Below are 19570 nucleotides of genomic sequence, written 5' to 3'. Positions count from 1 at the left end.
CATGTTTTTTGGAATGTGGGAGGAAACCGGAGTACCCGGAGAAAACCCACACATGCACGGGGAGAACATGCAAACTCCACACAGATGGTGGAATCGAACTCGGGTCTCCTAGCTGCATGGCCTGTGTGCTAACCACTCGTCCACGGACACATATTAATTTTCACAAATTCTGCTTCCTTAGTTTGTATGATGGAAATTTGCATATACTCCAGAATGAATTGCAATGTCATGAAAAATTCCACTGCATTTCAGCCCTGTACCCGGAGAAAACCCACGCATGCACGGGGAGCCTATCCCATCTGTCTATGAGTGAAAGGCGGGGTACACCTCTTTCAGCTGGGATAGGCTCCAGCACACCCACAACCATAGTGCGGATAAGCAATAGAAAATGAATGAATTAATAATATATAAATATATTTAGCTTATATAGCTTATATATTATTAAAAATACATTTTCCTGGGTGGGATAAATTACATTTTATCTACCAAGAAGATCTTAATTCATAATAAGTCATATCTGGTAGTGTTATGCTGGTCAATACTGATAAATCAATGCTTTCTTTCCTTTTCCGCTATCTCTGTTAGCATTGATTACCCCTATGAATATCAATATTTAAACACGAAAGCAAATGTTTCTATAAATCATATCTAAATAAATGCCATAATTAAAGCAAACTGCAGCTAAGAAACAATTTTCGATATGTGGGCCAGCTTTGTTGTTAAATCCAAGTTAGGGAATTATAATTATGGTTAATTAAAAACGTCTTGGTTGTTTGGCTATGTGTTTATGAAAAATTATTTCAGAGGAAAGCCTCCACAAATACAAGACTCCAGCCTTTGTAGATGGTTGCTTTAACTTTAAATCAACTACATTTACTTTTCAATACTGTATTCGTTTAGATATGCATAATATTATGCTGTTATTTTTTTTGGAACTGTAATTCAAATTGCGGAAATTTGTGAGCGAATGTAGAAATCAGAAGTGTTCAAAGTGCGGCCTGGGGGCCTTTTGCAGCCCGTTGGAAAACAACAATAAACAACAATAAAAATATAAAATAAAACCGGTAATTTTACAAGAATAAAGTGAAAATGTTAAGAAAAATGTTGTAATTTTACAAAAACAGTGTTGTGATATTATGAGGAAAATTTTAGTATATCTTTGTCGTTTTAGATGTGAAAATATAAGTTGAAATATTACATCAAAAAGTTCTAATATTATGAAAAACTAATCATATGTCATACTTAAAGTCATAAAATGAAAAAAATACTTAATAGTATGGGAAACAAAACAAAATAAAGAATAAATAATAAATAAATATAAAAAATAATTATATATATTTATATATAATTATATATTTATTAAATAAATATAATTAAATAAAAAATATAACAATAAATATTTTTTAGTAATAGTGTAGGTATAATGCCATAGTATTACAATAATAAAATGAACAAATATTGTTCAAGAAATATTTCAAAAACTGAAAAAACAACAGCAAACCGGGGTAAAAAAAATAATAATGCACTTTTAATCAAAATAACAAAACATTTTTCTTGAAGTATAATAACTTCTTGGCATAGCTACACGTATTGGTTTACAAAATATCAAAGTGTCCCTTGCATCCTTTCATAAAAAAAATAAAAGGACACCCCTGGTATAAACTGACATCGACACTCATTTAAATGAAGTGATAAACTAAAAAAGCTGCTTAAACAATATTGTGGCGGTTGAAGACTTGCATATTCCGGTTGCGGTAAACACATTCCCGAGGCTGGAAGATAATCTGATGGTTCAGCGAGTTTCAGGCAAGGAGAAGACAAAACAGTCTTTGAGAGTCCTCAGACTGCTGCTGATTGGTTGCTGATAAACTCGCCTTTGGATGATGTCACAAGCTGGGCGCTGCTACACCATGATGAGAAGAAAGGGCATGAGAACATTTTTACATGCAAGCATCCACTCGCCCCAAATATACTGTACACTATCTCAAGGGTGTGGGGTATTAATATGAGATTTTTGTATTGATTTTTTTATTGTGCAAGTGTGCCAAATATTGTTGTAGCTTAGATATATTATAAAATGTATTGAATTGGTGATGTAGTGTGCAGTCAGTATTACTGTGCAATATTTTGGCTTATATATCACTATATTGACAGTTGCTATGGTACCCATTATGTCATTGGATGGTCATATCACCTTGTACCTTGGTAATTAAAATTAAAATTAAAATTAAAATTAAAATTAAAATTAAAATTAAAATTAAAATTAAAATTAAAATTAAAATTAAAATTTAAATTTAATTTTGATTTTGATTTTGATTTTAATTAAAATTAAAATTAAAATTAAAATTAAAATTAAAATTAAAATTAAAATTAAAATTAAAATTAAAATTTAATTTTTATTTTTATTTTTATTTATTAATAATTTTTATTTATTATTTATTTTAATTTTAATTTTAATTTTAATTTTAATTTTAATTTTAATTTTAATTTTAATTTTAATTTTAATACATGGAATTAAAATTAAAATACATGGAATTAAAATTAAAATTAAAATTAAAATTAAAATTAAAATTAAAATTAAAATTAAAATTAAAATTAAAATTAAAATTAAAATTAAAAAAAAGAAAACTTAAATTATATTTGGAAAGCAGGAAGTGAACAAATACTGTTAATGATTGCAAAAGTACCAGATGGAGGGGTAGGATTTAATAAGCTTTGCTTCTTCCTACTCTTTTTGGACATGTGGAACTGTGAACTGATTATGTGATGCATTCAATTGTAATCTGATGCATGTTCAAATGAAATAAAACCATTACCATTAACATTACTATAAATGTGACAAGTGAACAGCAGTCCATCTGGACTTTCTGTCTTCTCAGACCGCCAGTCTTACGGATTGCTTCAGGTTACTGCATGCTAAATGGTGCAGCCTCGGCTATCCATACAAAGTGCTGCTCACTCTGTGAGTGGGATGCTTAGTGATCTCCACATTCTTTATTTATTTTAAGTGACCTTTCAGCTCCTGAGCAGAGATTGCTACGGGCAAACAGAGCTGGGTTTAAATGTTTAGAGGAGTGGGAGGAGAGGCTGTCGTTTGTTGCCTCTGCCCTCAATGAGCTGCACTGAAACCCTGCAATTTTAACCCCGGGATCCTTCTGGGAAGTGCCAGCTGGCAGGCAAGCAGCCAGTGAAATGTTTTAGGTAAGATGTAGTGATGAGGTTTTTGTCCTCATTAAAACCGATACCCCTGCCACTGGCTTGCTCGTTAGTATTCAACTGCATATTCACTTGAGGTGGATTTGGATTTGGGCGATTTGGCTGGTATGCAGCCACAGAAGACCGACCGACGTATCCTTTAGTTTTGTACTTCACACACAGCCCTGACCGCATTAGCCGTGCAATCACTGCAACCTCGAAAAATTGAAATCTGTTCCGGTCAGCCGCTGAAATAATTATAAATAATCATATGGTATGAACACAGACGTTATATTTGAGAGTTGGTCTGAATCAGTTGTGTGCACTCTGACACAAACGAGGCAGCAGATGGTATGGAACCAAAGTCAATTTTTTTTTGTATTCATTTATTTGCGGTGGTTTGCCACTGATAAAGTTGGACCGCCACAAATGGAATCGGTGCTACCTTTGAATCTCTGTTTGGGCATCTCTGCCCAGATAGAGACAGACAGAGCCAAAAAAAAGCATATATATTATTATATCCAAACATACACAAACAATATCTATATATACAAGTATGTATGCTATTGTAGTATATTATGTTATATTATGTTCCAACAAGGCTGCACGGTGGTGAGTGGTTAGCGCACAGGCCACGCAGCTTGGGGACCCAGGTTCGATTCCCCATCATTCATCTCTGTGTGGTGTTTGCATGTTCTCCCCGCGCTTCTGTGGGTTTCCTCCCACATTCCAAAAAATGCTCCATTAATTGGCGACTCCAAATTATCCATAGGTATGAATGTGAGTGTGAATGGTTGTTTGTCTATATGTGCCCTGTGATTGGCTGGCCATCAGTCCAGGGTGTCCATCCATCCTCCAGGTACTCTGGTTTCCTCCCACATTCCAAAAACATGCTAGGTTAATTGGCGATTCCAAATTCTCCATAGGTATGAATGTGAGTGTGAATGGTTGTTTGTCTATATGTGCCCTGTGATTGGCTGGCGACCAGTCCAGGGTGTACGCCGCCTCTCGCCCGAAGACAGCTGGGATAGGCTCCAGCACCCCCTGCGACCCTCGTGAGGAAAAGCAGTAGAAAATGAATGAATGAAATAAATATGTTCCAACATTGGCTGGGGACCAGCCAATCACAGGGCACATATAGACAAACAACCATTCACACTCACATTCATACCTATGGACAATTTGTAGTCGCTAATTAACCCACGCATGCACGGGGAGAACATGCAAACTCCACACAGAGATGGCTGAAAGTGGAATCGAACTCGGGTCTCCTAGCTGTGTGGCGCTAACCACTCATACGCGGTGCAGCCCTATATGATATTAAATTGAGTTTAAACATGTGTGGGAGTAGATCCATGTGGTCAAGGCATTAAAATTGTGGCATTAACTAAATTAATTAACAAATTAATTAATTTAGTTTTTTTTAATTAATCTGCCATGCCGCCCCCAATTAATTAATACTATAACCATTCAGACAACACATTCAAAGACGCTGGGATGATGTGTAGTATTCTACACTGGTGTCACTAGGTGTCAGTAATGTTCAGTGAGACACACAAGCACCAGATGCGATCGCCGTAACAACAGCCACAATGACCCCCCTAACACAGAAAAAACTGTTGCAGCCGTATCCCATGCTAAGTTAAAACTCAACTCTGAATACCCTATGTCACGTCACTTCCTGTCCGCACCCCAACTCAGCTCCCCTAGCACTGGAACACATTTACAACAACACAAGTCTTATTTATGTCTTCTGTTGTTTATTTTCTCTTATTATTTACAATTAAAGACAAAGTTTTGCGTTGTTTGTTGACAGTGTCAACATTCTATTTCTCTTTACATTACAATATTTTACCCATTTTTGCTGAGTTTTTTTATTGTTTAATTAGCCGCAACCCGCCAATGGCCCCTGGACCGCACTTTGGACTTTGTGAACTGATTATGTGATGCATTCAATTGTAATCTGATGCATATTCAAATGAAATAAAAGTTTTTTATTTTTCAATGTACAATGTATTGTTGTATGTCTGGCAATATTTTTTAAGCTTCATTTTGTAATTCCCCAACACTAATAGGTGTTTGGGTTCAATTCATGTGAAAGAAAAAGACCTTCTTCTTCACTTCATCCCACATTTTTTTATGTGCAACGTATTTGGAAATATGCAGTAGTTTTCATGTGCGCTGTCTAAAAGGTTTCTGCAAAATGCTAACATGTCACAAGCCTGTCAAGAAGCTTTTTTTTTCCAAAATGCCTCTTGAAACTCTCAGAGTAATAATAAAACCTTGAGAATATGCGAGTGTGTCTTTATCTTTTGTAGCAGTGGGGCCAAAACCATGAGTGGTAGGTTTCACAAAGTTTCAATGTTTATAGATGTTTTTGTCAAGATGATGGTATGTTAGTATTGTTCCCCAAGCCACCGATTTATCAAACTGTTCTTGGAAAGTCGGGAGAAGTTGCTTTCGGAAGATGTTTGGGTACCATTCTTTATCCATGACTGTTTTCATAGACAAAATTGTGAGTGGTCGCAGGATTCTCTACTATTGCCACAACACAAGACTGATGGTAGCACTCACCTTTTCTTCTCTCTGCGAGCTTTTTTATGGATGCCCCCCACTATCAGAAAGGGGAATCATGAGAGAAAATTACTTTATCCCAGTCCTCAGCAGTCCAATTCCTCTATCTTTGGCGGAATACTAGTCTATCCCAGATTTTTTTTTTTTTTTCCTGGAAGAAAGTGGCTTTTTTTTTTTTGCTGCCCTTCTTGACACCAGGCCATCTTCCAAAAGTCTTCACCTCACTGTCCTTGCAGATACACCATACACCCACGCCTGCCAGATGCAAGCAGTGCCTCAATCCTGCAGCTAGATCAACTTTCGGAAAACTTTCTTGGGTGTCCTATTGCCGTCTTGACAGCAATCAAACCTCTCTTTCAAACCTCTCTTTGGTTGGTTTCGGTGTCATCTTACTGGCATCAATAATCCTTACCTGTGAAGCCTTTTTTTGTGCTAAGCAATAATGACTGACCAGTCCAGGGTGTACTCCGCCTCTCGCCCAAAGACAGCTGGGATAGGCTCCAGCACATCCACGACCATAGAAAATGGATGGCAATAATGACTGCATGTGTTTTCTTTGCAGGTAACCAGGGTTAACAGAGAAAAAACAAATTATGTCATCTGGTGTTTTTGTGACAGGGCTGAAATGCAGTGGAAATTTTCATGACAAAGGGATTTTTGCAATTCATTGTAGAGTATATGCAATTTACCATCATACCAACTGAGGAAGCAGAATTTGTGAACATTAATATTTGTGCTTGCGGATGAGTGCTTGGCACACAGGCCATGCAGCGAGTTTGATTCCACCTTCTGTGTGGAGTTTGCATGTTCTTCCCGTGCATGCGTGGGTTTTCTCTGGGTACTCCGGTTTCCTCCCACATTCCAAAAACATTCTACGCGACTCCAAATTGTCCATAGGTATGAATGTGAGTGTGAATGGTTGTTTGTCTATATGTGCCCTGTGATTGGCTGGCGACCAGTCCAGGGTGTAGCAGCTGGGATAGGCTCCAGCACCCCCGTGACTCTTGTGAGGATAAGCGGTAGAAAGTGAATGAATGAATGAATAATATTTGTGTCCGTGTACGAGTGGTTAGCACGCAGGCCATGCAGCTAGGAGACCCGAGTTCGATTCCACCTTCTGTGTGGAGTTTGCATGTTCTTCCCATGCATGCGTGGGTTTTCTATGGGTACTCCGGTTTCCTCCCACATTCCAAAAACATTCTAGGCGACTCCAAATTGTCCATAGGTATGAATGTGAGTGTGAATGGTTGTTTGTCTATATGTGCCCTGTGATTGGCTGGCGACCAGTCCAGGGTTTAGCAGCTGGGATAGGCTCCAGCACCCCCGTGACTCTTGTGAGGATAAGCGGTAGAAAATGAATGAATGAATGAATAATATTTGTGTCCGTGTACGAGTGGTTAGCACGCAGGCCATGCAGCTAGGAGACCCGAGTTCGATTCCACCTTCTGTGTGGAGTTTGCATGTTCTTCCCATGCATGCGTGGGTTTTCTATGGGTACTCCAGTTTCCTCCCACATTCCAAAAACATGCTAGGTTAATTGGCGACTCCAAATTGTCCATAGGTATGAATGTGAGTGTGAATGGTTGTTTGTCTATATGTGCCCTGTGATTGCCTGGCGACCAGTCCAGGGTGTAGCAGCTGGGATAGGCTCCAGCACTCGTGACGATAAGCGGCAGAAAATGAATGAATAATAATATGTGTCATTTTCAACATTTTTGGCCAAGACTGTAATAGCACCCAGGCCTTTTCGTCACCAACATATTCCAATGATGAGCGCTGGCCAGCCATGGGATCCTGGCTCATCTCCCAGCCAGCCCTCCTAATTAGTGCCCCTCTTCTGAGCTAATTGGCCGATAAAATACGAGGATGGCCTTTTCACCCTGCCCGAGTATTTTGCCACAAAGTCGCAGCAAGGAGGATTATGTAGCTCTATGAAACACTCACAAGATGCTCTCCTCTGTTATTAATGTCTCTGTCAAATGGGTGACCCGTGTTTTGAAACTTTCAATCAATCGAACTTTATTTGTAGAGCACTTTTCATACATAGAATGTAGCACAAAGTGCTTTACATGTTAAAAAAGAAAGACAACAACAAGACATAAGAAGTCTATGGACAATTTGAAGTCGCCAATTAACCTAGCATGTTTTTTGGAATGTGGGAGGAAACCGGAGTACCCGGAGAAAACGCATGCATGCAAACGCCACATAGAGATAGGCAAAGGTGGAATTGATCCCAGGTCTCCTAGCTGTGAGGTCTGCACTCTAACCACTTGACCGCCGTGCCGCCCCAATATAAAAACATTAATTAATTCATTTTTACCGCTTTTTCCTCACGAGGGTCGAGCGGGATGCTGGAGCCTATCCCAGCTGTCTTCGGGCGAGAGGACAGCTATGGACAATTTGGAGTCGGCAATTAACCTAGCATGTTTTTGGAATGTGGGAGGAAACCGGAGTACCCGGAGAAAACCCACGCATGCAAAGTCCACACAGAGATGGCCGAGAGTGGAATTGAACCCCGGTCCTAGCTGTGAGGTCTGCACGCTAACCACTCGACCACCGTGCTGCCCCAATATAAAAACATATAAAATAAAAATATAGAAAAGTCTTTGGTCTTTGTATTGTGAGTGAAGAACAGAACAGAAAAAAAACACTCTCTAATTCACATCATTTTAAGCACACTATTAAATGCATCAAACAAGTTAATTTAGCATCATATTTGTATTAATTTAATTTAATTTAATTTAATTTAATTTAATTTAATTTATTTAATTTAATTTAATTTAATTTAATTTAATTTAATTTAATTTAATTTAATTTAATTTAATTTAATTTAATTTAATTTAATTTAATTTAGGCGCTGCAATGCGGTCTAGTGGTTAGCACGCAGACCTCACAGCGAGGAGACAAGGGTTCAATTCCACCCTCAGGCATCTCTGTGTGAAGTTTGCATGTTCTCCCCGTGCATGCGTGGGTTTTCTCCGGGTACTCCGGTTTCCTCCCACATTCCAAAAACATGCTAGGTTAATTGGCCACTCCAAATTGGCCAATAGGTATGAATGTGAGTGTGAATGGTTGTTTGTCTATATGTGCCCTGTGATTGGCTGGTGACCAGTCCAGGGTGTACCCCGCCTCTCACCCGAAGAAAGCTGGGATAGGCTCCAGCACCCCCGCGACCCTCGTGAGGAAAAAGCGGTAGAAAATGAATGAATAATTTAATTTAATTTAATTTAATTTAATTTAATTTAATTTAATTTAATTTAATTTAATTTAATTTAATTTAATTTAATTTAATTTAATTTAATTTAATTTGTTGTGCATTCAACAGTATCAATGGATATTCTTGCATTCTCCAAGTGGTAATAATATTTTTAGCTGGCTTAATGTGCATCAAAAACCAAAATAATCACCTAACAGATGTCTAATTTTCTTAGCAGCAGGCAGAGCAAAAAGAAGGTGATGATCCAGTCAGAAAAGAGTGCAAACATTTACGCCTGAGTCATATCAGCCTGCAACTTGTGGCCTCAGCAGAGGGTGTCATGCCCCCCCCCTCCCCTGGCACCTCTCCAAACAACCTCCATAGCTTTACAATTAGATGATTTGCACATGCGGAGCACTCGGGTTATGAATGGGTGCCGTCTATCCAAGTCCCGCCTTATCCGCTTCCTTACGGACCAATCAGCTTGCAGCTGGCGAGCGTGGATGGGACGTCACGTCAGTCGCCGTCTTGTCGGGATTGGAATGTGAGCCACTAACAAACGGAGCAACTGAGCATTCGGAAGTCGGTCAGTGGGACTGTGGAATTCCATCATTTTTCCCACTCAGCATTTTAAAGCGAGGTCAGCTTTAAAAAAAAAAAATTATAGCCGGTTGTCGAGCGGAAAACGAGCTTTATTTTGTATCTCGGAGCGTCTTTGCAGATGGAGGGGGGGAGAGAGAAATGCAAGGATTCGTTCGGCTATGCCGGTGCCGCTGAACTGCTCCTCCTGTGCCGCGTTGCCTGTTCGCCGAGCACCATGGAGTGATTCGAGGAAAAGGGATCCAGGACCGATCACGCTGAGACAATTTGGGTGGAAGCGCAGCGGTTGGGCTTTTCCGCTTTTTTCTCAATGTATTCTACCGAGTTAAACATCTAACCTTTTCCGCTTAGGGGACCCTCCGGGACCCCCCTGCTGCTGTTTTTTTTTTTTTTTTTTTACCCACAGGGAACGACTTCCCAGACGGACACTTTTTTCCATTTGTAAAGCCCTGAATGAAAGTGCGGAGAAGCGCCGTGGAAGAGATTGTGACCCAAAGGGTTCGGGTGGCACTCGTCTTTTTAGGTGCACCCAAGCCCCCTTGGACATGCTGGGACTCCAGAAAAGCCTGAGAAAGGGACCACATTTTTAAAAATAAAAAAAATCGCCCACATGCTTTGGATCCAATCAATGCATTTGGGAAAGGGGATTTGGGAATCCTTGGGAGGAGGAAGGAGCCGGAGGATGGAGCCGTGTAAAATAACCCGGGATTGCTGAGAGCCTAACTTCGGGCCACTTTGGCTAAATCTTATCCCCCCCCCCCAAAAAAAACCCAAGTTGCATCTGTTCCCAGGACACATGCAGGCCAAAAAACGCTACCTGATCCTGCTCTCGGCCGGGGCTTGTCTGGTGCTTTTCTACCTCGGAGCGGTTCCGCTTCCATCATCACCGAGCAGGCACCGGCATGGGTACAGACCCGATCACCCTTGGCCTCACTTCTCGGACCCTTTACACGCATTCTTACCGTGGGATCACATTGACACGGATGAATATAACATGCACACATCTGTGAGGCAGAAACGGGTTGTGAACACGAGTGTTTACAAAGGAAAACGATGCCGCATGGATTCATGTTTTGACTTTTCCGTGTGTAAAAAAAACGGATTCAAAGTTTATGTTTATCCTCAGCAGAAGGGAGAAAAAATATCAGAAAGTTATCAGAACATTTTGTCCACTATCGAAGGCTCCAGGTTCTACACCTCGGACCCGGGTCAAGCGTGTTTATTTGTGCTTAGCTTGGATACCCTTGACAGGGATCAGCTGTCTCCGCAGTACGTACACAACCTGAAGACCAAGATCCAAAACTTGCCGCTTTGGAACGATGGCAGGAACCATCTCATATTTAACTTATATTCCGGAACTTGGCCGGATTATACGGAAGACTTGGGTTTTGACATCGGACAAGCGATGTTGGCTAAAGCGAGTATCGGCGCCGAGAACTTCCGACCTAACTTTGACGTCTCTATACCGCTTTTCTCCAAGGAGCACCCTCGGACCGGCGGAGAAAGAGGTTACCTTAAATATAACTCAATCCCGCCTTTTAGAAAGTACATGCTGGTCTTCAAAGGGAAGCGATATCTCACCGGTATCGGTTCGGACACCAGGAATGCCTTATATCACGTCCACAACGCGGAGGATGTGGTGCTGCTCACCACCTGCAAGCATGGCAAAGACTGGCAGAAGCACAAGGACGCGCGATGTGACAAGGACAATGCAGAATACGACAGGTGAGTTTGGTTTCACCTCCGAAGGAAGACACCATAAAATAGAGATCATTTGAGTGGGTGTCAGTCCCCCCCCCCCACACACACCTTTTTTACAAGCTCTGGGTTGAGCATCCTTCTGCAGAATTAAATGTGTTAACATGTTGGGCTCAGTCATGAAATTATTTAGTGCAAATAATGGCTTAATTATCACTCTGAAAGCATCCATCCTGTCTAGTCACCCCCCCCCCCCCCCCACCCCCGGGGGTTAGCTGATTACCTCTAAATTTGAAGATCTCAAGTTTGCCGAGGTGATAATCATGATTCCCTACAGGATGATCAGCTGCTGTGTTTTAAATGCTGTTGGGCATGTTTTCATAGAGAGAGAGATGGGGGGGGGGGGCATAGTTATTATAGCAGCACAACCAACACAACATTTGGCTTGTGTTCTGTCAAACCCCCGGAGAGGTGGGGGGCGAAAGCAGTGCGGTCAGACGTTATAGTAATTTTAATGCTATTGTCATTTATTGGTGTACTGTATGTAAACAAGGACTTGACCTTTGGAAATCCAATAACAATTGTTACATTTGTGTCCGCCCCATCATGCGCGTTAATTAGCGTGGGAAGCGCCATGAAACCCCAAGAAGCAAGAAAATAGTTGCTTATGTAGTGCAATTAATCCAATCAGTGTTGGTAAAGTTAATCGTGTATTAATATCTAAAAATCATGTGGTGTCCAATCATCACTATTGTTATCAGTGATGCAAATTTTTTGTGAGCGTAAGATTTTATTTGCCGCTATTTTTCATGAACTTAACGTTGTACAGTTATCTTTTTACACGTTTTTTTTAAGTTAATCGAGTATTAATATCTAAAAATCATGTGGTGTCCAATCATCACTATTGTTATCAGTGATGCAAATTTTTTGTGAGCGTAAGGTTTTATTTGCCACTATTTTTCATGAACTTAACATTTTACAGTTATCTTTTTACATGTTTTTTTTTTGTGATATTGCGATGATTGAGGATTTTCTGTCAAGCAGTACGATCAGACGTTATAGTAGTTTAATGCTATTGTCATTTATTGGTGTTCTGTATGTAAACAAGGAAAACCACAATATTTGTTCTTTACGTGGTCCCTGTACACTGATAATATTGACAAAGGACTTGACCTTTGGAAATCGTAACCTTTGTTACATTTGTGTCCACCGCATCATGCGCGTTAATTAGCGTGGGAAGCGTCATAAAACCCCAAGAAGCAAGAAAATAGTTGCTTTTGTAGCGCAATTAATCCAATCAGCGTAAAATGTTATTAAGTTAATCATGTATTAATATCTAAAAATCATGTGGTGTCCAATCATCACTATTGTTATCACTGATGCAAATTTTTGTGCCACTATTTTTCATGAACTTAACATTGTACAGTTTATCTTTTTACATTATTTTTTGTGATGTTGCGATGGTTGAACACTACAAAAATAAGACATGCGTTACATTAGCACGGTCCAACAGTCTGAAAAGGGGTAGGAAGAAACAGAGCTTAAGTATATATTTTTTTATTAAAAAAAATTACCTGGCTGCACGGCAGTCGAGTGGTTAGCAGACCTCACACCTTGGCCATCTTTGTGTGGAGTTTGCATGTTCTCCCCGTGCATGCGTGGGTTTTCTCCGGGTACTCCGGTTTCCTCCCACATTCCAAAAACATGCTAGGTTAATTAGCGACTCCAAATTGTCCATAGGTATGAATGTGAGTGTGAATGGTTGTTTTCAAAGTGGCATCATGGTGGGTCCATTATTGTAAGGTGGTATTGCAAAAAAAACCTGCTCGACAATGAAAACAAACACAAAAAAAAACTAACCCTAACATGTCAAAACATGATAGGCGTAGAAAGACTTTACTCATTTTCCCACCAAACAAGTGTTTTGTGAAGGGTGCCAAATGAACCAATCGGCATTTGTTTGTAAATACAGTACGACAAAGTTACTCAATAATTTGGGTTTAAATTATAACACATGTATGATTTCATGCTTTTTACATAGCACACACTGCTATTAATTTTGCATATATACATCTCAAACTCGACTGCATTGTAGAAACAAGGTGTAAATTATTCCTTGAACTTGATGTGAACTCCAGAAAACCCTTCGCAGCCGAACCTGTCATACCACAGCAAGCGCACCTAACCAAACTTCACAAGCGAGCACTTGTCCGTCCATTCGTCATTTTTTTTTTCTCTCTCTCTCTCTCTCGAACAATCATACATCCTCACCCTCTCCATCTTTCTCAGTTTCCAATCGCTTGCAAAAAGACGTTGTGAATTATGTGACATAGTTTCTGGATGGTCTAGAGAAGCTAAAGAAGAAGTTTTAGGTCCATATAATCAACAGACTGACACTTGGCAGCAGGTTTTCACCACCTACTCTCTACAACAGGGTTCTCAAACTCAATTTACCTGGGGGCCACTGGAACTAGGGGTCTGGGCAAGGCTGGGCCGCATCAGGTTTTCCCAAAAAAAAAAAAATTTAAAACATAAAAATATACAAACTTTTTCAGTGCTTTGGTTCCGATTTTCTACAAGAAAAGCTCTGATAAAACATTCCACTATTCTCAAATATCTTAATTTTTATTTTTCTGCACAAAATAAGATGAAAAATGAATAAACAAATCAAGAATAAAGAAAATCAATCAATCAGTAATAAATAAATATAATAGTAATAATAATAATAAAACAGCAAATAATAAAAACTTAAGAAACCACATATAGTTGGTGGGTAGACAAATTATTTTTTTTCAGATTAAAATGAACAAAGCATTATTAGAGCCCTGTAGACATGACAAAACACGACTATAGTCACATTTATACTTTTTTTAAATTTACAACATATTGCGCAACTGCAGGGTCTTGAGACACATGCTAACTCGCAAACTAAAGAGCTAGCGACCTAAACGGTAGCCTTCAAGTTATTTCCTTTAAACTTAAATAGCCAAACACTTACCACTTCCACACGGATAGGGAGGATAACTATTAACAGTTATTTAACCTTTAACATGAACATTAATCAAACGTAATAATTTTTTTCTGGGTACATGATACCATACAGCATCCATATCAAACTTGCGCGGACCGCACTAACATTAAACTTTCATATCAAGGCGGGGGCCTCAAACTAGTGTCCTGCGGGCCACATTTGGCCCGCAGGACATTTTGTGGTTGATTCATTTTGGTCAATGCCCCTGCATGTTTTGCAGCATTAATGTCCTGTTCAACTGCTCAAAACTTATTATGCTTTTTCCACTTTTCTGACCTATAAATGTTGTTCCAATGTTGTGTTCTCATGTTAAACTATGCCAAGGTGTCAGATAATGAGGTTTTGTTTTTGAAAGTAAGCCCTGAAAGACGTTTGGGATGGCTCTGAATGCTCTGTTTGAGAGAGTTATTTTCCAACAAGGAGATTTGTGATGTCAATGTGATCTGGAAGTCCTTATATGGGCATGTCCGGAGACTCTGCATTGACGGCTCTCAGGACATGTTTAATTCGAGGAAAGCATCAGGAAGAAGTTGTTGAAGTTGCTTGGTTGTGTAAAAGAGTCAGAATAGCAAGCTGTAAGTGTCCTCTGTTTGTGTTCCTTGTAGCATTATAGAATGCGCATACAGGGAATTGCTAAAATCAGTGGGTCTTTTTTTAAATACTGGTTCTCTACATCTCTACTGAACAGGGCGGCACGGCGGTCGAGTGGTTAACTCACAGCTAGGAGACCAGGGTTCAATTCCACCTTCGGCCTGTGTGGAGTTTGCATGTTCTCCCCGTGCATGCATGGGTTTTCTCCGGGTTCTCCGATTTCCTCCCACATTCCAAAAACATGTGAGGTTAATTGGCGACTCCAAATTGTCCATAGGTATGAATGTGAGTGTGAATGGTTGTTTGTCTATATGTGCCCTGTGATTGGCTGGCGACCAGTCCAGGGTGTACGCCGTCTCTCGCCCAAAGACAGTTGGGTTTGATTGAATCAATCAAACAAAGCGGTTGTCTGCGTAGCATTATAGAATGCGCATACGGGGAGTTGCTAAAATTAGTGGGTCTTTTTAAAATACTGGTAGTCTCGCAAAAATTGTGTAATGACCAGGATTGTCAGTATTTGTTTCCCAACAAATAAGCTGCAGGCAAAAGTTGGCACCTGGGCCACATTTTGAACACCCCTGGTTTACAAGGAAATTATTATTTTATTTTTAGTAAAGCATTTTTATTGAACAATGGCAGCGTGCTTTCATCTAATGCGCTCATTTTTGTCCGGTCACAGAGGTGAAGTGTTCAAAAACAGGTACACCGCACCTCAACGTTGGGGGCCAGAATGCGGGGAGCCTTGCGGGCATGTAGCCGACGAGATCCCACTGGGTCTGAATCGCCTTTGTGCATTGCCGACACAGACGGCTGGGGCAGTGCGGCTGTTGTCAGCTATACTCTGTGATATATACTCTTGTCGCCAAATGGGATATTTATGCCTTGGGGAGTGCTTGTCACCAGACTTGACAGGCATGCAAGGGCATGCACACGTATAAAATATATTGGAAAAACGCCTGTACATACTAAGGCGGATTGTCCCTGTGCAGGTATGTAGTTTGTACCTGATTTTTTTTTCACGCTTATTTCAGGAACCTAGTGACACTAGCCACGTTTACATGGACCCAAATATTCCACTTCCATTCGGGTTATTTGCTCAAACGGAAAGAATGTAACCTTTGTATACACCTCATTCCGAAAGAAAGTGCCAATCCGAATTAATGTATAATCGGATTCCCAGGGGTGGAATATTCCTTTCCCCAATCCGATTGAGGTATCTTGTACCCACTCAAACGGAAAGTTCTTCTTTGTGGTGTTTTTCTTCTTCTGTTGTTTATTGGCGGTTGGCAAGCAGCTTTCGTGTGCATTAGCGCCATCTGTGGAACAGAATCTAAACCCTTCTATACGCCATTCACAAGTCCAGTTTTATTAAAAAAAAAGAAAATACATATCTATATAAAACATGTGCCGAGCTTAATTATAAAATATTAGCAAGATTGAACTTTATCTTTTCCTGTTCCTGGTTAGCGTTCTTTCAGCGAATGCTGAGATATGACGTAACACGCAGCTCCAGACGTTTTTCGGTTTAAAAAAAAAAAAAATGGAGGCGAGCAATCGGCACTGGACTGCTGCGGAAAGTTTGTTTTTGAACGAAGACTGAAGACTGAACGAAGGAAAAACTGGCAATACTGTGAGGATATTATGAGAAGTAGCATATTTCAATTCAAAAATATTTTTTTTAATATTTTTTATATGATTTTTTCATTTTATTTTTTCTTTTATTATTTATTTTATTATTTATTTTATATTTATTATAGTCACTATATATATATATATATATATATATATATAGAGAGAGAGAGAGAATTTATTTATTTTTTAAATATGCTACTCATAATATTATGAGTTTATTCCCTTGTGAGGATAAGCGAAAATTAATTAATAAATATTATGAATACGGAGTTATTCCAACAAGTGAAAGAAAAACTGGAGGAAGTCGGTATCACGTGATGTTGGTGTTTACGCTTTACTGGGCATGCCCCATTGACTATTCTGGTTGATTATAGCGCCGCATGTAGACACGCCATTGGAATATTCCTTTCCATGTATACCATTGCTTTCGGAAAGGTCATTCGGAAAGAGAAAAACTCCTCATGTAAACGTGGCTACTGTAACAACCAATATCCTGCATATGTGCTGTGGTTGGTTTGAATTCATTCAATCAAGTGATGTTGTTTTTGTTTTTCATCTCATGTAAACTCACTTAAGTGTCAGCCCACCCTGTGTAGAATCCCTGACACAGCCCTCTTAGTTAAATTGATTTAAATGCATCCAACAGGCTTAGAGTGGGGGAGACCATACTGTGCAGAGATGCTGCGTTGCAGGCTCAGGAATGCACACACGTGTCCAAACAGCTGTTCATTGTTGATGAGAGAGCTAGACCATATATATATATATATATATATATATATATATATATATGTGTGTGCCTATATGTTTGACTGTGACTTGAGCTGTATCGCTGACACAAAGACCGGGGGGCTGGTGTGAAACGCATACCCCTGGCCACATGCTATACAACCGATGGATTGCAATACTTCAATGCAATGCATTCAGCCAAAGAAGACATGCTTGGACATACAGGAACCGTACCCCTCTAACCTTTTGACCCTTTTGCCCTACAAAGGAATGCTGCCTTTCAAAGGAATCCAACAGGGAGGCAGACAGACAAGAAGGTAGTTTAAATATCTGAACTGACTCCGACTCACACTGATTTTGTTTGCTTTCAGTCGGAGTTCCTTTGGTCCACTTGCATAGTTAAGCGCCACTAGTCACGTTTACATGGACACAAATATTCCAATTCCATTCAGGTTATTTGCTCAAACAAAAAGAATGTAACCTTTGTATACACCTCATTCCGAAAGAAAAGTGCCAATCCGAATGAATATATAATCGGATTCACAGGGGTGGAATATTCCTTTCCCCAATCCGATTGAGGTATCTTGTACCCGCTCGATCGGAAAGTTGTCAGACTGCGTTCTTCTTTGTGGTGTTTTTCTTCTTCTGTTGTTTATTGGCGGTTGGCAAGCAGCTTTCGTGTGCATTAGCGCCATCTGTGGAACAGAATCTAAACCCTTCTATACGCCATTCACAAGTCCAGTTTTATTAAAAAAGAAAATACATATCTATAAAAAAAACATGTGCCGAGCTTAATTATAAAATATTAGCAAGATTGAACTTTTCCTGGGGGCGGCACGGCGGTTGAGTGGTTAGCGCGCAGACCTCACACCTAGGAGACCAGGGTTCAATTACACCCTCGGCCATCTCTGTATGGAGTTTGCATGTTCTCCCTGTGCATGCGTGGGTTTTCTCCGGGTACTCCGGTTTCCTCCCACATTCCAAAAAAGGTTAATTAGCGATTCCAAATTGTCCATAGGTATGATTGTGAGTGTGAATGGTTGTTTGTCTATATGTGCCCTGTGATTGGCTGGCCACCAGTCCAGGGTGTACCCCGCCTCTCACCCCCCGCGACCCTCGTGAGGAAAAGCGATAGAAAATGAATGAATTAACTTTTCCTGTTCCCGGGTAGCGTTCTTTCAGCGAATGCTGAGATATGACGTAACACGCAGCTCCAGACGTTCTTCGATTTAAAAAAAATAGAGGCGAGCAATCGGCACTGGACTGCTGCGGAATTTTTTTTTTTTTTGTTAAAACTAAATTTCAAGACTGGACGAAGGAAAAACCGGCAATACGGAGTTATTCCAACAAGTGAAAGAAAAACTGGAGGAAGTCGGTATCACGTGATGTTGGTGTTTACGCTTTACTGGGCATGCCCCATTGACTATTCTGGTTGATTATAGCGGCGCATGTAGACACGCCATTGGAATAGTCCTTTCCATGTATACCATTGCTTTCGGAAAGGTCATTCGGAAAGATCCCATTCGGAAAGAGAAAAACTCCTCATGTAAACATGGATAATGTCTGTGCTTTCTTTTTTTATTGTTTGTGCCTTCTTCCTGCTCTTTCTGCAACTACAGAATACTGTAGCGGTTGGCAAGCAGCTTTCGTGTGCATTAGCGCCATCTGTGGAACAGAATCTAAACCCTTCTATACGCCATTCACAAGTCCAGTTTTATTAAAAAAGTTTGTTTTTGATTCAAACTAAATTTCAAGACCGGACGAAGGAAAAACTGGGAATACGGAGTTATTCCAACAAGTGAAAGAAAAACTGGAGGAAGTCGGTATCACGTGATGTTGGTGTTTACGCTTTACTGGGCATGCCCCATTGACTATTCTGGTTGATTATAGCGGCGCATGTAGACACGCCATTGGAATATTCCTTTCTATGTATACCATTGCTTTCGGAAAGGTCATTCGGAAAGAGAAAAACTCCTCATGTAAACGTGTCTAATGTCAAAGTCCGACCAAGTTATCAATATTCCTCAGTTTCTCGCATTGAGCCAGGAAGAAATGAAGTAGAACGTTGCTTTAATAACGCCAAATCGAGAGCGTCAATGTTGTCATATTGGCACACTTCTGACTGGGTCAAATATTGATTTTTACATCATTTTGATAATAAAACACGCTATCAGATATACACAAGCTGCCAATTGAACAGGTGTGTCGTAAATGAACACAGACGGCAAGAAAATAGTTCATTAACAACGGGCGGCTCACCGCTAAGGCATTTTCTGTGCAACCGTGCAGGAAATCCACCCTAACTCGGGAAAGGAATGTGAAATATT

General features: G+C 40.0%; 1 protein-coding gene across 2 annotated transcripts in view; it reads left to right on the top strand.

Moving 5' to 3' along the window:
• The first annotated feature begins 9500 nt into the window (after positions 1-9500).
• The window catches only part of ext1b (exostosin glycosyltransferase 1b), a 151685-nt gene continuing 141615 nt past the window's right edge, over positions 9501-19570 (top strand). For both annotated transcript variants that reach the window (XM_058047653.2, XM_058047654.2), the window contains exon 1: positions 9501-11290. In XM_058047653.2, coding sequence (XP_057903636.2) covers positions 10362-11290 — 929 coding nt within the window. In that variant the 5' untranslated portion in view covers positions 9501-10361. The remainder of the gene's footprint in view (positions 11291-19570) is intronic.

The sequence above is a fragment of the Doryrhamphus excisus genome, linkage group LG7 (genome assembly GCF_037039965.1).
Source record: "Doryrhamphus excisus strain RoL-2023G ecotype Guam linkage group LG7, RoL_Dexc_Guam_v1.1, whole genome shotgun sequence".
Lineage (NCBI taxonomy): Eukaryota > Metazoa > Chordata > Actinopteri > Syngnathiformes > Syngnathidae > Doryrhamphus > Doryrhamphus excisus.
This window is presented reverse-complemented; position numbering and strand designations above follow the sequence as displayed.